The 22,027-nt window shown below is 44.4% G+C and overlaps 1 protein-coding gene across 1 annotated transcript in view; it reads left to right on the forward strand.

Annotated features, from left to right (window-relative positions):
* PDE9A (phosphodiesterase 9A) overlaps positions 1 to 22,027 on the forward strand; it is a 65,330-nt gene that overhangs the window by 6,709 nt on the left and 36,594 nt on the right. Inside the window, exons 3-8 of the mRNA XM_089659007.1 lie at positions 3,326 to 3,369; positions 6,693 to 6,747; positions 10,793 to 10,863; positions 13,718 to 13,802; positions 17,616 to 17,697; positions 20,270 to 20,344. Of these exons, the coding sequence (XP_089515133.1) occupies positions 3,326 to 3,369; positions 6,693 to 6,747; positions 10,793 to 10,863; positions 13,718 to 13,802; positions 17,616 to 17,697; positions 20,270 to 20,344 (412 nt within the window). The remainder of the gene's footprint in view (positions 1 to 3,325; positions 3,370 to 6,692; positions 6,748 to 10,792; positions 10,864 to 13,717; positions 13,803 to 17,615; positions 17,698 to 20,269; positions 20,345 to 22,027) is intronic.

The following is a 22,027-nucleotide window of genomic DNA, read 5'->3' on the forward strand; positions in this document are numbered from 1 at the left end:
TATATACACAGTATACACTGCATGTTGAAATGTGTTTTATATATTACATTGACTGGAGTTGCTGGTTGAATTAAAATAGAAAATATACTGTATGTCTATCCTTTGCTTTTCTGTATCAAAAGGCAGACACCAATCATCCTTGTGGACAAAGAAGGATCGGTCATTGCCACAGACACTACAGTTCCTGCCAATAGTAAGAGGTACGTTCTTACCATAAAGGGAAATTATAATGGTTTGGGGCCATTTTATTTATACCCTTTTAAAATGATGTTTTTTAAAATCTATTTTAATATATGTATACAGTCTTTGTTTTACAAATAAACATTTAGTATGTGATATAGGATTCCCAGAGCACTATGGGCTTTCCAAAGAGACAGTAGAGCAGATGCTGCTTGCCTTTAGACTTTCTATGAGTGAAACTTTGTGCAGAGCACGAGAGCTCTGTTTTTTATTTAAAAGAGAAGTATACAGTCAGGTCCATAAATATTGGGACATGGACACAATTCTAACATTTTTGGCTCTATACACCACCACAATGGATTTGAAATGAAATGAACAAGATGTGTTTTAACTGCAGACTGCCAGCTTTAATTTGAGGGTATTTACATCCAAATCAGGTGAACGGTGTAGGAATTACAACAGTTTGCATATGTGCCTCCCCCTTGTTAAGGGACCAAAAGTAATGGGACAATTGGCTTATCAGCTGTTCCATGGCCAGGTGTGTGTTATTCCCTCATTATCCCAATTACAGTGAGCAGATAAAAGGTCCAGAGTTAATTTCAAGTTTGCTATTTGCATTTGGAATCTGTTGCTGTCAACTCTCAAGATGAGATCCAAAGAGCTGTCACTATCAGTGAAGCAAGCCATCATTAGGCTGAAAAAACAAACAAACCCATCAGAGAGATAGTAAAAACATTAGGCGTGGCCAAAACAACTGTTTGGAACATTCTTAAAAAGAAGGAACGCACCGGTGAGCTCAGCAACACCAAAAGACCCGGAAGACCACGGAAAACAACTGTGGTGGATGACCGAAGAATTCTTTTCCTGGTGAAGAAAACACCCTTCACAACAGTTGGCCAGATCAAGAACACTCTCCAGGAGGTAGGTGTATGTGTGTCAAAGTCAACAATCAAGAGAAGACTTCACCAGAGTGACTACAGAGGGTTCACCACAAGATGGAAACCATTGGTGAGCCTCAAAAACAGGAAGGCCAGATTAGAGTTTGCCAAACGACATCTAAAAAAGCCTTCACAGTTCTGGAACAACATCCTATGGACAGATGAGACCGAGATCAACTTGTACCAGAGTGATGGGAAGAGAAGTGTATGGAGAAGGAAAGGAACTGCTCATGATCCTAAGCATACCACCTCATCAGTGAAGCATGGTGGTGGTAGTGTCATGGCGTGGGCATGTATGGCTGCCAATGGAGCTGGTTGTCTTGTATTTATTGATGATGTGACTGCTGACAAAGGCAGCAGGATGAATTCTGAAGTGTTTCGGGAATATTATCGGCTCATATTCAGCCAAATGCTTCACAACTCATTGGACGCTTCACAGTGCAGATGGACAATGACCCAAAGCATATTGCAAAAGCAACCAAAGAGTTTTTTAAGGGAAAGAAGTGGAATTTTCTGCAATAGCCAAGTCAATCACCTGACCTGAATCCGATTGAGCATGCATTTCATTTGCTGAAGACAAAACTGAAGGAAAAATGCCCCAAGAACAAGCAGGACCTGAAGATAGGTGCAGTAGAGGCCTGGCAGAGCATCACCAGGGATGAAACCCAGCGTTTGGTGATGTCTATGCGTTCCAGACTTCAGGCTGTAATTGACTGCAAAGGATTTGCAACCAAGTATTAAAAAGTGAAAGTTTGATTTATGAGTATTATTCTGTCCCATTACTTTTGGTCCCTTAACAAGTGGGAGGCACATATGCAAACTGTTGTAATTCCTACACTGTTCACCTGATTTGGATGTAAATACCCTCAAATTAAAGCTGACAGTCTGCAGTTAAAGCACATCCTGTTCATTTCATTTCAAATCCATTGTGGTGGTGTATAGAGCCAAAAATGTTAGAATTGTGTCCATGTCCCAATATTTATGGACCTGACTGTAGTTTATTTAGTATGTGATATAGGATTTAGTATGTGATATAGAATTCCCAGAGCACTATGGGCTTTCCAAAGAGACAGTAGAGCAGATGCTGCTTGCCTTTAGACTTTCCATGAGTGAAACTTTGTGCAGAGCACGAGAGCTCTGTTTTTTATTTAAAAGAGAAGTATAGTTTATTAAAAATCATACTTACCTAGGTGGATGCAGCATCAGTCCGATGCTGCATCTGTGCCCTGCTAGCTCTAAGGGTGAGAACTGAGCGATCAGACACCGAAGATCACTCAGTTCTCCCTGCTGCTCTGAGCAGAGAGAACTGAGTGATCAGCGGTGTCTGATTGGCGTCTGTTTTTTTTATTTAAAAGCGCTTTACATATGTATTGTACATTCACATCAGTCCCTAACCCTCAAGGGGTGTACAATCTAAGGTCCCTAACTCACATTCATACATACACATACTAGGGACAATTTAGACAGGAGCAAATTAACCTACCAGCATGTCTTTGGAGTGTGGGAGGAAACTGGAGTACCCAGAGAAACCCATGCAGGCACAGGAAGAACATGCAAACTCCAGGCAGGTGGTGTCGTGGTTAGGATTCGAACCAAGGACCCGAGTACTGCCAGGTGGAAGTGCTAACCATTTAGATATTGTTAAAGGTGAACGCCAGCTAATACTGCCCCCTACCACTTTTTTTTTTTTGCTTTATACATACCTTTAATCCTGCAGTCAACCTGCTTGTCCAACGACATCACATGTCCTTCCTTCCTCCAAAGCATCAGTGGGTGGTTCTTCCTCCAGGATTAAGCAACGCTCATGAATTGATATTGCACCATTCACTGCAGTAGAACAGTGAGCCTGGACTGCCAGAGGGGTGGGTCCACGACAACCTGGGCTCACAGGAAGTGGGTTGGATTATGCTGGATGTCCTATACCTTGGAAGGCCAGTGCCATCTAGTTGTAATAAGGAATTACTGCAGGGGCCTTTTGTTTTCATTTTTGATCTTCCTGGACATTTTTTTATCTGAAGTTCCAATGTAGTTATAGATTGTTAAAGCAGCATTGTGTTTTTTGAGGGTGGGAGGAGTCACAGAGCAAGAATGTATTTAAAACCTCTTCTTTCATACACTAATGTAATAAAATGTTGTAAATATTGTATAGTTACTGGTTTGTTGCTAACTGAACATCAGCCTTATATCTGATCATTTACCCTCTTCAGCTCTCCTTATCAAATCATCCCTCAAGCTGTGTTCCAGAGATCAGGTAATGTTCATATAGTATATTGGTCTTCCTAAACTGAATGGCGGGAACGGCACCAATAATGTCAGCATGTTGGTTTTTTGGTGCAAGAAACACGGTGCTGCAGGTAAAAAAGAAAAAGGGGTTACCCCTAATTTTAGATTATGTAAACCCAATCAACTTTTATGTATTTATTTCAGGTACTTATATAGCGCCATCAATTGTACGCAGCGCTTTACATATATATTGTACATTCACATCAGTCCCTAACCCTCAAGGGATGTACAATCTAAGGTCCCTAACCCTCAAGGGATGTACAATCTAAGGTCCCTAACCCTCAAGGGGTGTACAATCTAAGGTCCCTAACCCTCAAGGGATGTACAATCTAAGGTCCCTAACCCTCAAGGGGCGTACAATCTAAGGTCCCTTACAGGGCAGCACGATGGCGAAAAGGTTAGCGCTTCCGCCTGGTTGTTGGTTCGAATCCCAACCACAGCACCGCCTGCCTGGAGTTTGCATGTTCTCCATGTGCCTGTGTGGGTTTCTTCCGGGTACTCCGGTTTCCTCCCACACTCCAAAGACATGCTGGTAGGTGAATTGGATCCTGTCTAAATTGGCCCTAGTATGTGTATGTATGAATGTGAGTTAGGGACTTTAGACCACGGGTGTCAAACTGGCGGCCCTCCAGCTGTTGCCAAACTACAAGTCCCATGAGGCCAGGGGCGGACTGACCATTTGGAAACTTGGGCACTGCCCGAGGGCCCAGGGTCAGTAGGGGGCCCCATGAGATGCCCCTGGTACCTTTTTCATAGGCTTTTTGAGTTTGGGTAAGGACACAGGGGCCCCATGATCCCTTATTGCACGGGGGCCCCATGAGTTGTCAGTCAGCCCCTGCATGAGGCATTGCAAGATTGTCAGTTACAAGAATGACTCCCAAAGGCAGAGGCATGATGGGAATTGGCTCCTGTCTAAACTGGCCCTAGTATGTGTATGTATGAATGTGAGTTAGGGACCTTAGATTGTACGCCCCTTGAGGGTTAGGGACCTTAGATTGTACACCCCTTGAGGGTTAGGGACTGATGTGAATGTACAATATATATGTAAAGCGCTGCGCAAATAGACGGCGCTGTATAAGTACCTGAAATAAATATATTCCCATAATAGGGCCAATTTAGACAGGATCCAATTAACCTACCAGCATGTCTTTTGAGTGTGGGAGGAAACTGGATTACCCAGAGGAAATCCGCACAGGCACAGGGAGAACATGCAAACTCCAGGTAGGTGGTGCTGTGGCTGGGATTTGAACCAATGAACCAATAAGTAGCAAATATAAAAGGACAAAAGGGGATGCCAACCTAAGTGCAGAGGATCAAAATCATTTATTAAAATATAATTGCCTATAGCTACTCACAAAGGAAGGAGAATGATATGTTATCATTCTCCTTCCTTTGTGAGTAGCTATAGACTATTACAGTCGTACCTTGGTTTTTAAAGAACGCCCCGGTTAATGTACTTTTCGGTTTAAATCTATTGAAAATAATGCCTCGGTTTACGAATTTGTTTTGCAGTACGAACGGATTAATTGGTTTTCAATGCATATACAAATTCATTTTTAATCATGTCCCTGTACAGTATTTATGTCTTTAAAGTGCACTTTATAAATAGTTTTGAACAGATAAAACTTTTTTTTACTTTTTTCTTACCTCCAGAACGGATGAAGTGGTTTTCAATGCATTTACCAATTAGTTTTTAATCATGTCCCTGTACAGTATTTATGCCTTTAAAGTGCACTTTATAAAGAGTTTTAAACAGATAAAATACTTTTTTTAAACTTTTTTCTGACCTCCGGAACAGATTCATTGGTTTTCAACGCATTCCTATGGGAAACCGTGTTTTGGATCACGAATTTTTCTCAATAAGAAAAGTCCCACAGAACGAATTACATTTGTAAACCGAGGTACGCCTGGATATTTCAATCCTCTGCCCTTTGGTTGGTGCCCCCTTGTGTCCTTTTATATTTCCAACAGAGTATTTATTTATTTCAGGTACTTATATAGCCCCGTCAATTTACACAGCACTTTACATACATATTGAACATTCACATCAGTCCCTAACCCTCAAGGGGGGTACAATCTAAGGTCCCTAACTCACATACATATACTAGGGCCAATTTAGACAGGATCCAATTAACCTACCAGCATGTCTTTGGAGTGTGGGAGGAAACCTGAGTACCCAGAGGAAACCCATGCAAGCACTGGGAGAACATGCAAACTCCATGCAGGAGGCACCATGGTCGGGAATCAAACCCATGACCCATTTACTGCAAGACAGACGTGCTAACCACTAAGCCACTGTGCCGCTTTCTTTGGGGAGCTGCCACCACTATTATTTATTTCAGGTACTTTTATAGCGCTGTTAATTTATGCAGCGCTTTGCACATATATATATATATTGTACATTCACATCAGTCCCTAACCCTTGGGGGGTGTACAGTCTAAGGTCCCTAACTTACATTCATACATATACTAGGGCCGATTTAGACAGGAGCCAATTGGCCTACCAGCATGTTTTTGGGGTGTGGGGGGAGGCTGGGGTGCTTGGGAGAAGCCCACGTGGGCACAGGGAGAGCATGCAAACTCCATCCAGGTGGTGCTGAGGGTGGGATTTGAACCAATGACTCTAGTACTGCCAGGTGGAAGTGCTAACCATTTAGCCACTGTGCTGCCCCACTAGTGCCTCCAATATAGACTTTATGGACTGCAAGTGATAATTTCACAATCTTACATTTGTACAGTCGTATATATTTTATAGTTGCCGAACTGTCGCTATAATTGCTTATCCAGTCTATTTTATCACCACAGTTCCCTCTCAGCGCCAATCATCTTACTGGTTCCTCATTATAAGTAGCAGCCCGCCTTATGGTTGGCTCTCTCTGATTGAAACTTCACATTTTAGCCGTCAGATAGGGGATGAGTCATGACCAATGAATCATTCAATTCTGTCAGTAAATTTTACTTTCATCTGCTGATGTAGTATATTTACAATGGACTAAGCAGAACGTATGAAAATCAGTCATTAGCTGACTATAGAAAATAATAAGCGATATTTAATAGCGACACAATCAGGGGCGGACTGACAACTCATGGGGCTCCCGGGCAATAGGGGATCATGGGGCCCCTGTGTCCTTGCTCAAACTCAAAAAAGCCTATGAAAAAGGTACCAGGGGCATCTCATGGGGCCCCCTACTGACCCCGGGCCCTCGGCAGTGCCCGAGTTTCCAAATGGTCAGTCCGCCCCTGGACATAATATAACATTTATACCAACTTATATATTTTTTTTTCTTCCAGACAAAGAAGACTTTTTCCAGACTATTTTGACTCAGGTCTCTGAGGAATTTTCAAGGTAGAGATTAGCAAAGACAGAAGAGTAAATGATGGCTCTGTTTTTGCGAACCATTGAAATGCCTGCTTATACTTTCTAACCCGCTGTACAGTCTTGGTAACTCAAAGGCATCCCCGCCATTCCCTATACACAATATATGCGTCCTTTTTATCAAAGAAAATCTTTAAAAAATAACTTCGCAGTACGGGATTTGGGTTTTCAAGGGGAAAAAAAGGACGTCAATATATGACTACCAAGGAAAGTGCGGAGGGGGCAGGTCGGCGGTTCCTTGCACAGATCAAAGTTTGCATCATTTACACACACAGATCCATAGCTCTGCTCAAGACTGGCCTCTTCTGTACATGGACTTCCTGAGCGCTGGCCATTGTAGTCCATCTCTACTCTCCATTATAAAAAAGTAATGAAAGAACATCAGCCACACTCCACTTAGGTCATAGTTTTATTTATTTATTTATTTCAGGTACTTATATAGCGCCGTCAATTTACACAGCGCTTTACGTATATATTGTACATTCACATCAGTCCCTAACCCTCAAGGAGCGTACAATCTAAGGTCCCTAACTCACATTCATACATATAGTTACATAGTTAGTCTGACTGAAAAAAAGACAAAAGTCCATCCAGTTCAACCATTAAAAAAAAAAGTTATAATCCTACACCCACAGTTGATCCAGAGGAAGGCAAAAAACCCAGCAAAGCACGATCCAATGCAGAAAAAAAAATTCCTTCCTGATCCCCCGAGAGGCAATCGGATATTCCCTGGATCAACTTTCCCTGTAAATGTTATATCCAGTTATATTCTGTGTATCCAAGAAAGAATCCAGGACTTTCCTACAGCAATCCACTGAGCTGGCCACAACCAACTCTTGAGGGAGTCTATTCCACATTTTCACAGTTCTCACTGTGAAGAAACCTTTCCGTGTTTGGAGTTTAAATCTCTTTTCCTCCAGACGTAAAGAGCGCCCCCTTGTCCTCTGTGATGACCTCAGGGTGAGTAACTACACCGAGTTCACTATATGAACCACTGTAGATCCTCTTGCGGTATTTTATAATATTCAATGAACTGATTGCACCAAAAAAACAGCCTACCACTCCTGACTTGCTTACAAGAATACAACTTCCCCTACCCTTGTGAGCAATTCAGGAGTGGTGAAACGCGTCAAGAAAGTTTGGTTTTTTTTTGGTGCAGACATTACTGTATGCCGTCAAGTAATTGATTATTTAAAAAAAATACTGCAAGAGGACCTAAGTGGACTGCAATTGTCATTCTTTCATATTTGCATTAGACATGTGCACGCAGTACATTTTTGTTTCAGATGCATTCGTTCTTTGAATAATTTAGTTTAACTACTTCCCGTCTGGCCCATGTACCGTATTTGCCGCCGTATAAGACTACCCCTCTTCCAATGCACACCAGTGGCAGGAATAGTGCCCCATCATTGGTGTCAGTGGGAGGAATAGTGCCCCATCATTGGTGTCAGTGGGAGGAATAGTGCCCCATCATTGGTGTCAGTGGGAGGAATAGTGCCCCATCATTGGTGTCAGTGGGAGGAATAGTGCCCCATCATTGGTGTCAGTGGGAGGAATAGTGCCCCATCATTGGTGTCAGTGGGAGGAATAGTGCCCCATCATTGGTGTCAGTGGGAGGAATAGTGCCCCATCATTGGTGTCAGTGGGAGGAATAGTGCCCCATCATTGGTATCAGTGGGAGGAATAGTGCCCCATCATTGGTGTCAGTGGGAGGAATAGTGCCCCATCATTGGTGTCAGTGGTAGGAATAGTGCCCCATCATTGGTGTCAGTGGGGGGAATAGTGTCCCATCATTGGTATCAGTGGGAGGAATAGTGCCCCATCATCAGTGTCAGTGGGAGGAATAGTGCCCCATCATTGGTATTAGTGGCAGGAATAGTGCCCCATCATTGGTGTCACTGGGAGGAATAGTGCCCCATCATTGTTATCGGTGGGAGGAATAGTGCCCCATCATCAGTGTCAGTGGGAGGAATAGTGCCCCATCATTGGTATTAGTGGCAGGAATAGTGCCCCATCATTGGTGTCACTGGGAGGAATAGTGCCCCATCATTGTTATCGGTGGGAGGAATAGTGCCCCATCATCAGTGTCAGTGGGAGGAATAGTGCCACATCATTGGCATTAGTGGCAGGAATAGTGCCCTATCATTAGTATCAGTGGGAGGAATAGTGCCCCATCATTGGCGTCAGTGGGAGGAATAGTGCCCCATCATTGGTATCAGTGGGAGGAATAGTGCCCCATTATTGTTATCGGTGGGAGGAATAGTGGCCCATCATCGGTGTCAGTGGGAGGAATAGTGCCCCATCATTGGTATTAGTGGCAGGAATAGTGCCCCATCATTGGCGTCAGTGGGAGGAATAGTGCCCCATCATTAGTATCAGTGGGGGGAATAGGTGCCCCATCATTGGTATCAGTGGGAGGAATAGTGCCCCATCATTGGTATCAGTGGGAGGAATAGTGCCCCATCATTGGCGTCAGTGGGAGGAATAGTGTCCCAACATTGGTGTCAGTGGGAGGAATGGTGTCCCATCATTGGTATCAGTGGGGGGTGGAATAGTGCCCCATCATTGGTGTCAGTGGGGGGTGGAATAGTGCCCCATTATTGGTGTCAGTGGGGGGGGGGGAATAGTGCCCCATCGTTGGTGTCAGTGGGGGGGAGGAATAGTGCCCCATCGTTGGTATCAGTGGGAGGAATAGTGCCCCATCATTGGTATCAGTGGGAGGAATAGTGCCCCATCATTGGTATCAGTGACACCAATGATGGGGCACTATTCCTCGAACTGACACCAATTACACTTGCTGACCCTGTTCTAGTATGGTGCTGCTGCAGACAGCATATGTGGTTGCAGCAGCACCTCTACACTGAACACTTACCTGCTGCTCCTGCACTCGATTTTCGCAGGGCCGCTCGGCTCCGCCCCCTCGCCGGTGATTGGCTGCCTGTGTGCCTTTCCTGAGCTACAGTTCTGGCGGCCAATCACCAGTGAGGAGGCGGAGCCGAGCAGCCACGCGAACATCCAGTGGCCGAACTGAAGGAGCAGCCGCGCTTCCTGGACCGGATCGTCGTGGGACCGGAGCCAGGTAAGAAACAGCCCCTGCCCACCCCTGTACTTAGTGTCCCTTCCGTTGGAAGGGGGGGGGGGGCGGCGGCGGCGGCCCCCCTAAAAAGTGTCAGTATGCCGTATACCGGGGTATAAAACGACCCCCGACTTTTGAGAAGATTTTCAAGGGGTAAAAAGTCGTCTTATACGCCGGAAAATACGGTACATAAACGGCCGAACGGGAGCAGTGCAGGAGCTGGTTCCCGTTCATAAATAGCGCCCGCATTTACAGGCTGTGCGCTCTTCCTGGGAGTGCGCGGCACCGTGATCCAGATCCATAATTTGCATATAAATTCTTTCCAAATCAGCCAACGTGATTGTCTGGATTTGTTTTCTCATTGTGTCTCTCATAGTTGAGGTCTACCTATGATGCCAATTACAGGCCTCTCTCATCTTTGTAAGTGGGAGAACTTGTACAATTGGTGGCTGACTAAATACTTTTTTGCCCCACTGTATCCCATGGTACCTTGCTGCCTGTAGGCGGTGATTCCTGTACTGACTCCACCTCCCAAAACTCCTCCTCTCAGCACCTCTGTAGTTCAGAAGGCGGGCTCTGTGAACTGTGTGACACAGCACTGCCACCCACAGGGCATAATGACTACGTGTCACAGAATTCCAGGATGTAAATGTGTGGGGATATTCATAAACGTCAAGATCACTCTGAATAATAGAAGTAGGCTAGAAATTATTGAAATACAATGTGAAAATGAAAATATGATATCACATTATGGCCATAGATACACTTTAAGCACCGCCCACTTTTAAAATGAGAATAAATTCATGCATTTGCAAACATATTTGAAAGCTGTGCACATATTGGTGCTACACATGAAAACTATCCAGATGCTTACGTTTATTATTTTATTTTTTTTAACTGTGGTGACAATCTATTGACTGCGTTTTATTCTTTCTTCAGAGCTTTCCGGATAAGTGAGCTGAAGAGAGAGGTCTGTGAGCGGATCACAGTCCTGGAACGAAGGGTTGAAGGTGAGATAATCATACATTATACTGGAAATATACAGTTGGGCAAAAAAGTATTTAGTCCCCACCAATTGTGCAAGTTCTCCCACTTACAAAGATGAGAGAGGCCTGTAATTGGCATCATAGGGAGACCTCAACTATGAGAGACAAAATGAGAAAACAAATCCAGACAATCACATTGGCTGATCTGGAAAGAATTTATTTGCAAATTATGGTGGAAAATAAGTATTTGGTCACCTACAAACAAGCAAGATTTCTGGCTCTCACAGACCTGTACCTTCTTCTTTAGGAGGCTCCTCTGTCCTGCACTCATTCCCTGTATCAATGGCACCTGTTTGAACTTGTTATCAGTATAAAAGACACCTGTCCACAACCTCAAACAGTCACACTCCAAACTCCACTATGGTGAAGACCAAAAAGCTGTCAAAGGACACCAGAAACAAAATTGTAGACCTGCACCAGGCTGGGAAGACTGAATCTGCAATAGGCAAGCAGCTTGGTGTGAACAAATCAACTGTGGGAGCAATAATTAGAAAATGGAAGACATACAAGACCACTGATAATCTCCCTCGATCTGGGGCTCCACGCAAGATCTCACCCCGTGGGGTCAAAATGATCACAAGAACGGTGAGCAAAAATCCCAGGACCACACGGGGGGACCTAGTGAATGACCTGCAGAGAGCTGGGACCAGCGTAACAAAGGCTACCATCAGTAACACACTACGCCGCCAGGGACTCAGATCCTGCAGTGCCAGACGTGTCCCCCTGCTTAAGCCAGTACATGTCCGGGCCCGTCTAAAGTTTGCTAGAGAGCATTTAGATGATCCAGAAGAGGATTGGGAGAATGTCATATGGTCAGATGAAACCAAAATAGAACTGTTTGGTAGAAACACAACTTGTCGTGTTTGGAGGAGAGAGAATGCTGAGTTGCATCCAAAGAACACCATACCTACTGTGAAGCATGGGGGTGGCAGCATCATGCTTTGGGGCTGTTTCTCCACAAAGGGACCAGGACGACTGATCCATGTACAGGACAGAATGAATGGGGCCATGTATCGTGAGATTTTGAGTGCAAACCTCCTTCCATCAGCAAGGGCATTGAAGATGAAACATGGCTGGGTCTTCCAACATGACAATGATCCCAAACATACCGCTCGGGCAACGAAGGAGTGGCTTCGTAAGAAGCATTTCAAGGTCCTGGAGTGGCCTAGCCAGTCTCCAGATCTCAACCCCATAGAAAACCTTTGGAGGGAGTTGAAAGTCCGTGTTGCCCAGCGACAGCCCCATTACATCACTGCTCTAGAGGAGATCTGCATGGAGGATGGGCCAACATACCAGCAACAGTGTGTGCCAACCTTGTGAAGACTTACAGGAAACGTCTGACCTCTGTCATTGCCAACAAAGGATATATAACAAAGTATTGAGATGAACTTTTGATATTGACCAAATACTTATTTTCCACCATAATTTGCAAATGAATTCTTTCAAAATCAGCCAATGTGATTGTCTGGATTTTTTTTCTCATTTTGTCTCTCATAGTTGAGGTCTACCTATGATGCCAATTACAGTCCTCTCTCATCTTTGTAAGTGTGAGAACTTGCACAGTTGGTGGCTGACTAAATACTTTTTTGCCCCAATGTATTTGAGCTTGTGTCAATTGACAAATGCAATATGCCTTCAGGTGCATTTAGCTTGCATGTTAAATCCATTCGAACCCCTCCTTAGTTCCATCTAAGTTCTTTCACAGGTGCACTTTTAGGCAGGTGCAGTCTGTATTCCCCACTGCAGGTGGCGCTCGATCTTTGTGGCTATGCAGATGCGGGGGGTGGGGTGGATGAGTGCTTGGTGCTCTGATTTCCTCGGTCACATAGGACAGCTTTCAGAATGGATGCTGGTGCATGTGATTCTGGTGGCCATCTTGGGTCAGGCAGAGTCTAGTTAAGACTCTGGCTCCCAGGTTTGCCATGCTTTTTACGGTTAACTAGCGTAGGGATAGATTCCCCATCTGCCAGGGACAGTAATTAGAGACAGACTTGATCAATCACTGGTCATGAGTGGGTGATAACGTGGGCAAGTAGGAAAAAATCCCTTCCAATGGTTAGCGCCCAATTTAACGGTGGTGGCGGTGAGCCCTCTTAGGACTTGGGCTCCTTCCTTTGAGTCCGGCCTCAGGGTTATTCCACATGTGACTTGGAAAGGTAAGTACCCAATGTCCAATAAGATACAAGTTGAAAGGTGAGCTAGAAGGCATTTACTGACAATAGCAATAAGTACATCCAAACGTGCTTTTGGGGAACAGGTACTCCCCCTTCTTCAGGGCTGATAAATGGGAATAACTATCAGAGTGTCAGCTGTGTTTGCAGAGGCAGATCCTCGTGGCAGGCACTGTCGGGATCTTCAATTCTTCAAACCACTGTTCCATCGCTGTATCTGTCGTAAGTGGCTTTGGATGGGTGTGCTTCCCTGTTGGGACTGTTTGTCTTGCTGAAATTTCCTACAATACATTGTCGTGCCCACTTGGACTTTGTGTGTTCACTGCCTACTGCACGACATCTAGCTCATACACTTGACCTAAAATTGATCTTCTTCTGACCTCCAGTTGAATACCTTGTAAGCTTTTGTGTTTCATTTGACTTGTGAATACATCAAAGTGTGGTTGTTTTGGCTCCCTATGGTTTGGAAACAAAAAGTCATCAGGTGGAATTTCCATTTATGCTACTTCTTGATACAACAGTTCACCTGGCGACACATATTAGCAATACGTAATGACCTGAAGGAGGCCGCTTTGGCCTAATCATAGTAAGCATCAGAAAATGATGAATGGGACTCTTCTCAGTCCTTTCATGTTTTGTCTTTGCAGTTGAAGGTCAGAAAGTTCTCAGCATTGACAAGTGTAAGAACGAGCTGAGGAAGCTACGGGATGAACTGGAAAAGAAGAACCACAGGTGAGAAAAAGTCTTGTCCTATGAAATACCTAAGATGGGAAAATGGAGGAATGGGGGAACAAGGGTGTGAATTGAAAACCTAAAGAAAGTGTCTTCCCAAACCTGTAATTTGACCTCTGTAGCCCTTCTCTAAATGTCTAGAGATGTCACTTTCCTTCAACTATTTGTTTACCCTCTTCACAAAAATAAACTGCCCCCTTACATGTATCATACCTGCAGATTTTTTTGTCGTTTGGTAAGGCGTGGTTCACACTAGCGCAATTTCTGTTGTGACTTGAGTAGCACAGAATCGCAAGACAATGGAAATCACATGGTGTCTATTCACATCAATGAGACTCAGCATGGCGAGATTTTGGAAAAGGTTCCAATGCTACTATGATGTAATTAAAGTGCAATTGTGGATCCATTGACTTCAATGGAAACGTACAGAAATTGCACGCCATTTTATGCGATCCTGATGTGACTTTGAAGCAATTTCAATGTTTTTTTTGAACCCCTAACTCTCCTCCCAGACACATCCTTGCTCCCTGTCAAAGTGCAGGAAAGATGGAGGCAAGAGACAGGAGAGGTATACTTGACAATGAGGAGACCATATGCCTTGTTTGTGAGTGACCACAGATTTATGACACCAGGGAGCCCAACTACAAGGACCACATCAAGTGGGACAGAGTCTGGCTGTGGATTTCCCATTTATACATTGAAGAACACAACACAGCCAACCAAGGAAGTAAAAATGAAGAGGTTTTATGGGGGCAGCACAATGACTGAATGGTTAGCACTTCTGCCTAGCAGCACTAGGGTTGTTGGTTTGAATCCCAACCAGGGGCGGACTGACAACTCATGGGGCCCCCAGGCAAAAGGGGATCATGGGGCCCCTGTTTCCTTGCCCAAACTCAAAAAAGCCTATGAAAAAGGTACGAGGGCCATCTCATGGGGCCGCCTACTGACCCTGGGCCCGCGGGCAGTGCCCGAGTTTCCAAATGGTCAGTCCGCCCCTGATCCCAACCATGGCTCCAGCTGCCTGGAATCTGCATGTTCTCCCTGTGCCTGCGTGGGTTTCCTCCCATGCTCCAAAGGACATGCTGGGAGGTTAATTGGCACCTATCTAAATTGGTCTTAGCATGTGTATGTATGAATTCAAGCTAGGGACCTTAGTGTAAAGTGCTGCATAAATTGATGGCACTATATAGGTACTTGTAATAAATAAAATAATAGAAATATCACAGTAGAGATGGTTATCATTGACCTAAACCAAAAACGCAGAGACATAAAATTGCATCATACTACATAATCACAACAAAAATTGCATTGTCCTAGTGTGAACCAGGCCTAAACCAGCATTTCCAGGTGTGTGCATACATTGATTTTGCCACAGGATTTCAAAACTCCAGTAATTATGCACATTGTGACCAGAACATTGATAGTGGAGCTCTATAAGGGGAAGAAGAACATTACAGACTAGGGCAGCACAGTGGCTAAGTGTTTAGCACTTCCACCTAGCAGCACTAAACTTGTTGGTTTGACTCCCAATCACAACGCTACCTGCCTGGAGCTTGTATGTTCTCCCTGTGCCTGCGTGGGTTTCCTCTGGATCCTCCAGTATTCTTCCACACTTCATAGACAAGCTGGCAGGTAAATTGGCCCTAGTATGTGTAGGTATGTGAGTTAGGGACCTTAGATTGTAAGCTCTTTGAAGGCAGGGACTGATGTGAATGTGTAATAAAAAAATATGTAGAGTGTTGTATAAATTGACAGCACTATCAAAGTACCTGAAATAAATAAATATAATTCAGATGTACTTTTCAGTGAAAATGGTACCAAAATGGTCAACAATTCACAAGATACGGGCAGATGACATTATATGCAAATCTTCACTTTTTTGATTGTTTGAAACTTCTTATAGATATCCCTGTACTCTTTATTGGCCTATGAGGATCCCCGTTATGTATAAAGACCATATTAGGGCCTATGGTTGTGTATGGGGAGGGGGTTAGGCTTTTCTTAGGAAGATCTATCATTTTTTTTTTTTTTTAGCACTTTGTCCCATGATGCTATGTGCTTTCTAAAACCTTCCATAGACGGTTTGAATCTAGGCCTAGATTGTAAGCTCGAAAGAGCAGGGCCCTCAATCCCCTCATGTTTCGTATTGTATTGGTATTGTTCTGTCACATGTTCTGTCCCCCTTTGTAATGTACAGCGCTGAGCGTACTATTGGCGCTTTATAAATACTGTATAATAATAATAATAGGCTGGGTCAGTCGAGATTCAAACCATGTATGGTCAGGCTGAATTTACCCAAGTTGATTGATCAATGAACTTGGGTACAACCAGGCTGTCGGATTTTACATGAAATTTTGCTAGTGGCTATTATAGCCACTAGCAGTAATCACTGTGTTCTCCTGTTGGGGATGGTGCTCCTCCACTGGGAGAACACAATGGCTCCGTGGGAGAGATTCCAGAGACTTTCGTTTCTGCAACGCACGGCTACAGGAAAAAAAATCCCTCCATCTATGGTCGGCTTAACCCCAGTTATGAGATCCAACCTTCCCCCTTCCTCTCCTGCCAAGACAAGAGAAATACATAGAAGAACAAAACAGGGCGCACTCTCCTCGTGCATTACCATGAAAATATGAAATTTACTTAAAAATACAAAAACATACTCACAAGCCAAAAAGGTCATAAAAACAGAGACACGAAGTCAAAGGATGCCAGCCGTGGATAACACGGGTCCTCGGGTAAAGTGCGAACGCGTTTTGGGAGTCGAACTCCCTATCTTGATCTATTGCTCTGAGGAAGGGAGTTCGACTCCCGAAACACGTTAGCACTTTACCCAAGGACCCATGCTGTCCATGACTGGCATCCTTTGACTTCGTGTCTCTGTCTTTATGACCTTTTTGTATGTTTTTGTATTTTTAAATAAATGTAATATTATCACAGTAATGCACGAGGAGAGTGCGTCCTGTTTTGTTCGTTTCTGCTAGTATCAAGATTCCCCGATCTACCAAGGGCGGCACCTCAGCAAGTGCAGGATTCTATTTTGATTGCAGCAAGAGAGATTTGAGCACCGGTATCTGGTTACTGTTGAAGCGAAATGCAGAGCCTGACACGTCCTCCCGTAGTGCCCTATTATGCAAACAGTACCAAAGCCACTCTGGTTGTGGTCTTCCACACGGTCTCTGACTCGTTATTGGCCAATGAAACTGCCCATCACAGTGATGGGCCAATAGTGAGGCACGAAAGGGTAGGGTTTACGGCAGCAACCACGTAAGCATGGACAATGTTTGCATAATAAAATGTCCCATTTTTGGGGATCCTGGACACTCTGGCAGCAAGCAAGGGGGATTATGCAGGCCCACATACTTATAGGTGGTCATAGTGAACAACAGGGACTGACCGTGTCTGGTAAAATGGTCTCTTCCGTGTTCAAGCCTCCAACGCAATTGCTAGCACTTCCTCCTGGCAGCACTAGGATTGTCGATACGAATCCCAACCACTGCACTATCTTCATAGAGTTTGCATGTTCTCCCTGTGCCTGCATGGGTTTTCTCCAGGTACAATGGTTTCCTCCCACACTCCAAAAGCATACAGGTAGGGTAGCTGGCTCTTGTCTAAGTTGGCACTAATATGTATAAATATGAGTTACAGACCTTAGATTGTACGCCCCCTGAGGGTCAGGGACTGATGTGAATATAAAATACATATATAAATATATAAACATATGTTTTCTAAGAATGTTATCTGACCCTTTGAATTGATCTGATCAACATTTGGCTGAATGATGCAGTTTTTCCTTTATGGGTATCATCCCAACAGACTGAACTGCCCCTGTCGGTGTTACCAGTCTGAGGAAGTCATCCGAATGAATCCCCATAAAGATGTCCCAAACTACCCGAAGGTAAGTGAACAACCTCATGTCCGGTGTGTAGATATATACCTTTAGGCCTGGAAGACGTGCCAGTCTGATAAATGTTCCGTCTTTTATCAGAAATTCAAGGATAGATAAGGGTCTGGTGTATCTAAACTTTTAAAATATACTATATTTGCACTTACTAGTCCTTTGATATGGTGGCTGCATTTGTTTTCTTTTTCAGGATTTTCTTTATTTTCACCAGGTGGTCCTACCAGTAACACACTTCCTGTCCTAAGGTGACAACACATACTTACTGTACTGTGTCTATGAACGAAGGAGCAGCGTTGTCACCCTAGACCAGGACTACAAAAATACCCCCCCCACCCATATTGCTAACACCCTTCCTGTCCTAAGGTGACAACACTAGATTTTAAGCTCGAAAGAGCAGGGCCCTTGACCCCCTCGTGTTTTGTTTTGTTTTGTTACTGTATTGGCTCATGTTCTGTCCCCCACTACAATGTTCAGCGCTGAGCAAACCTTTTGATCTCCCCGGACCCTGCATTCACTATATCCGCTCTCTCCGGACCCTGCATTCACTATATCCGCTCTCTCCGGACCCTGCATTCATTATATCCGATCTCCCCGGACCCCGCATTCACTATATCTGGTCTCCCCGGACCCTGCATTCACTATATCCGCTTTCCCCGAACCCTGCATTCACTATATCCGATCTCCCCGGACCCTGCATTCACTATATCCGCTCTCTCCGGACCCTGCATTCACTATATCTGCTCTCTCTGGACCCTGCATTCACTATATCCGATCTCCCCGGACCCTGCATTCACTATATCTGGTCTCCCCGGACCCTGCATTCACTATATCCGCTTTCCCCGAACCCTGCATTCACTATATCCGATCTCCCCGGACCCTGCATTCACTATATCCGCTCTCCCCGGACCCTGCATTCACTATATCCGATCTCCCCGGACCCCGCATTCACTATATTTGCTCTCTCTGGACCCTGCATTCACTATATCTGATCTCCCCGGACCCTGAATTCACTATATCCGCTCTCCCCGGACCCTGCATTCACTATATCCGGTCTCCCCGGACCCTGCATTCACTATATCCGATCTCCCCGGACCCTGCATTCACTATATTTGCTCTCTCTGGACCCTGCATTCACTATATCCGCTCTCCCCGGACCCTGCATTCACTATATCCGATCTCCCCGGACCCTGCATTCACTATATCTGGTCTCCCGGACCCTGCATTCACTATATCCGCTCTCCCCGGACCCTGCATTCGCTATATCCGCTCTCCCCGGACCCCGCATTCACTATATCCGCTCTCCCCGGACCCTGAATTCACTATATCCGATCTCCCCGGACCCTGCATTCACTATATCTGATCTCCCCGGACCCTGCATTCACTATATTCACTCTCCCTGGACCCTGCATTCACTATATCCGCTCTCCCCGGACCCTACATTAACTATATCCGATCTCCCCGGACCCTGCATTCACTATATCCAATCTCCCCGGACCCTGCATTCACTATATCTGGTCTCCCCGGACCCTGCATTCACTATATCTGGTCTCCCCGGACCCTGCATTCACTATATCCGCTCTCTCCGGACCCTGCATTCACTATATCCGCTCTCTCCGGACCCTGCATTCATTATATCCGCTCTCTCTGGACCCTGCATTCACTATATCTGGTCTCCCCGGACCCTGCATTCACTATATCCGCTCTCCCCGGACCCTGCATTCACTATATCCGATCTCCCCGGACCCCGCATTCACTATATTTGCTCTCTCTGGACCCTGCATTCGCTATATCTGGTCTCCCCGGACCCTGAATTCACTATATCCACTCTCCCCGGACCCTGCATTCACTATATCCGGTCTCCCCGGACCCTGCATTCACTATATCCGATCTCCCCGGACCCTGCATTCACTATATTTGCTCTCTCTGGACCCTGCATTCACTATATCCGCTCTCCCCGGACCCTGCATTCACTATATCTGGTCTCCCGGACCCTGCATTCACTATATCCACTCTCCCTGGACCCTGCATTCACTATATCTGGTCTCCCCGGACCCTGCATTCACTATATCTGGTCTCCCCGGTCCCTGCATTCACTATATCTGGTCTCCCTGGACCCTGCATTCACTTTATCCGCTCTCCCTGGACCCTGCATTCACTATATTTGCTCTCTCTGGACACTGCATTCACTATATCTGATCTCCCCGGACCCTGCATTCACTATATCTGGTCTCCCTGGACCCTGCATTCACTATATCTGGTCTCCCCGGACACAGCATTCACTATATCTGGTCTCCCACAGTACACACAACATGGAAATGTAATTATTTTAATAAATATAAACTGCTAAATACCTTTTCTCATCAGCAGTATATAGCAATCTTGTGTGGTGTGGTTCCTAGAGGAATCACATGTGATATATACCGCAGTGCATGTATGTGAACCCAGGCTCAGTGTGACTGTAATACCTGTAATGGAGCCTCTTCTGTTGACCATATAGCTTGCAATCCCCCTCCCTGTGAATTGTACTTTTATATGTAACAGGCCAGTGTCATCCTTGATTCCACAGTACACGCTATCATCGGAGACCATCGATGCCCTGAAGAAGCCCACCTTCGATGTCTGGCACTGGGAGTACAACGAGGTGTGTTTTATATACGTACGTACACTTTGAAGGTACACAGTCTGCTGAGCTTCTCATCCAAGCGTAGCTATAGTCTGCCAGACTTCACCATTTAACCCCCCTGGCGGTATTCCCGAGTGTAGCTCGGGGTAAAGTTTCAACACCACAAGCGGTAACCCCCCCGAGCTACACTCGGGAATACACTGCGGCGTTGCTCCGGGATCCTTCCTGCACTTACCTTGTCCTGCGCTCCCACGATGTCCCCCCTGCAGTGTCCCCGGCCTTCTCCTCCGGCCGATGCCGGCATCCGTCTTCCGGGTTCCGTTCCCTGCGACGTCGGGACGTACGGGGGACGGAACTGGCGGGAAATTTGAAAGTTGTAAAAGTGACATTCACTAAATACACTAAAATCACATAGTATAACATTCCTGTATCAAACCATTTCACATACATTTTGTCCCGAGTGCTTTGTCCGGCGCCCTGCCTGCATTTTGACTGTTCTTCTGCCTGGAAACTGAGAAACGTCCATGGCGTCCAAAAAGCGTCCCTTTAGGTCAAAAGCGGTTTTAGACCGGCTAGAGAACAGCGATAGTAAATCAGAACCACTTGCAGAATTGAGTGATAATGATTTGTGGGGAAATTCGTCATCAGACACTGAAAACTATTCTGCGACTTTGCTCAGCGATGTGCGAACTTGGCGCTATATTTCACATTTCAGTGTTTTTGGTTTGATTATATTATTGAATTAATTTATTATTATATTATTTTTTATGATTATTTATTAAATTATAATTTATGATTTCGTGTTTCAAATTTTATCATCCCCGGGATGTTTACTAGACTCTTGTTTGGACAGATTTCAGTGAGTTATTCCTAAAAATTACAGGCCTACAATAAAAAAAACTACATATTTCCATGCAAAAAAATGTACCGCTTTCAGCACAGAAATACTGACATAATCAGAGCACTAGGGAGGTTAATCATGCCTGCTTCAATCGTCCGGTGAATGATTTCACTTATTCTTTATTACTCATTCCATAGTGCAGCCAGTCACTATACAAACTATGGGGTTGTAGTATGTAGACCACCTGCGCTACCCAGATAGAATAAAATTGTAATCAGGAAGCTGCTATCACCTGGCTATACACCTGAATAAATTGTAAATATAAAGAAAAAATGGCGTTGAGCTCCCATACACAGTACCTACATATTAAATACACTCAAATGGCATAATTAATGCATTGATATAATACATCTCTAATAAACTCTAATGCATGAGATATACACATCAAAAAAAGGACAGTCTCATGTGATAATTTGCAAGAATATATACATATATATTCTTTATTCACCACTGAGATTTTTATTTTTTTGCTATGTAAATGAAAAAGTGTTTTTCTTATAAAATTTTGCAAATAAATAGTATTTCATCATAAATCTTGGCCAAATTTATTCTGTTATCTTTTTAGTAAAAAAAAAAAAATAACTTAAATTAGTTTATAACCAAAAATTATAATTTTTAAACATTTTTTTTACATTTTTAAAAAAAAAATGTTTAAATTATTTTTTTTTTTCACATACTGTCACCGTAGCAGTACAGTGTCACCATGGTGACACTGTACTACTTATGGGGGATGATGAAGATTTTTTGTTTTACACTGATTGCTTTTACACCCATAAAGGCTGTAAAAGCAATCATTTCTC

Source organism: Staurois parvus, unplaced genomic scaffold, assembly GCF_062004578.1.
Source record: "Staurois parvus isolate SC_StPar_1 unplaced genomic scaffold, SC_StPar_1.0 ptg001122l, whole genome shotgun sequence".
In the NCBI taxonomy this organism is placed as follows: Eukaryota; Metazoa; Chordata; class Amphibia; order Anura; family Ranidae; genus Staurois; species Staurois parvus.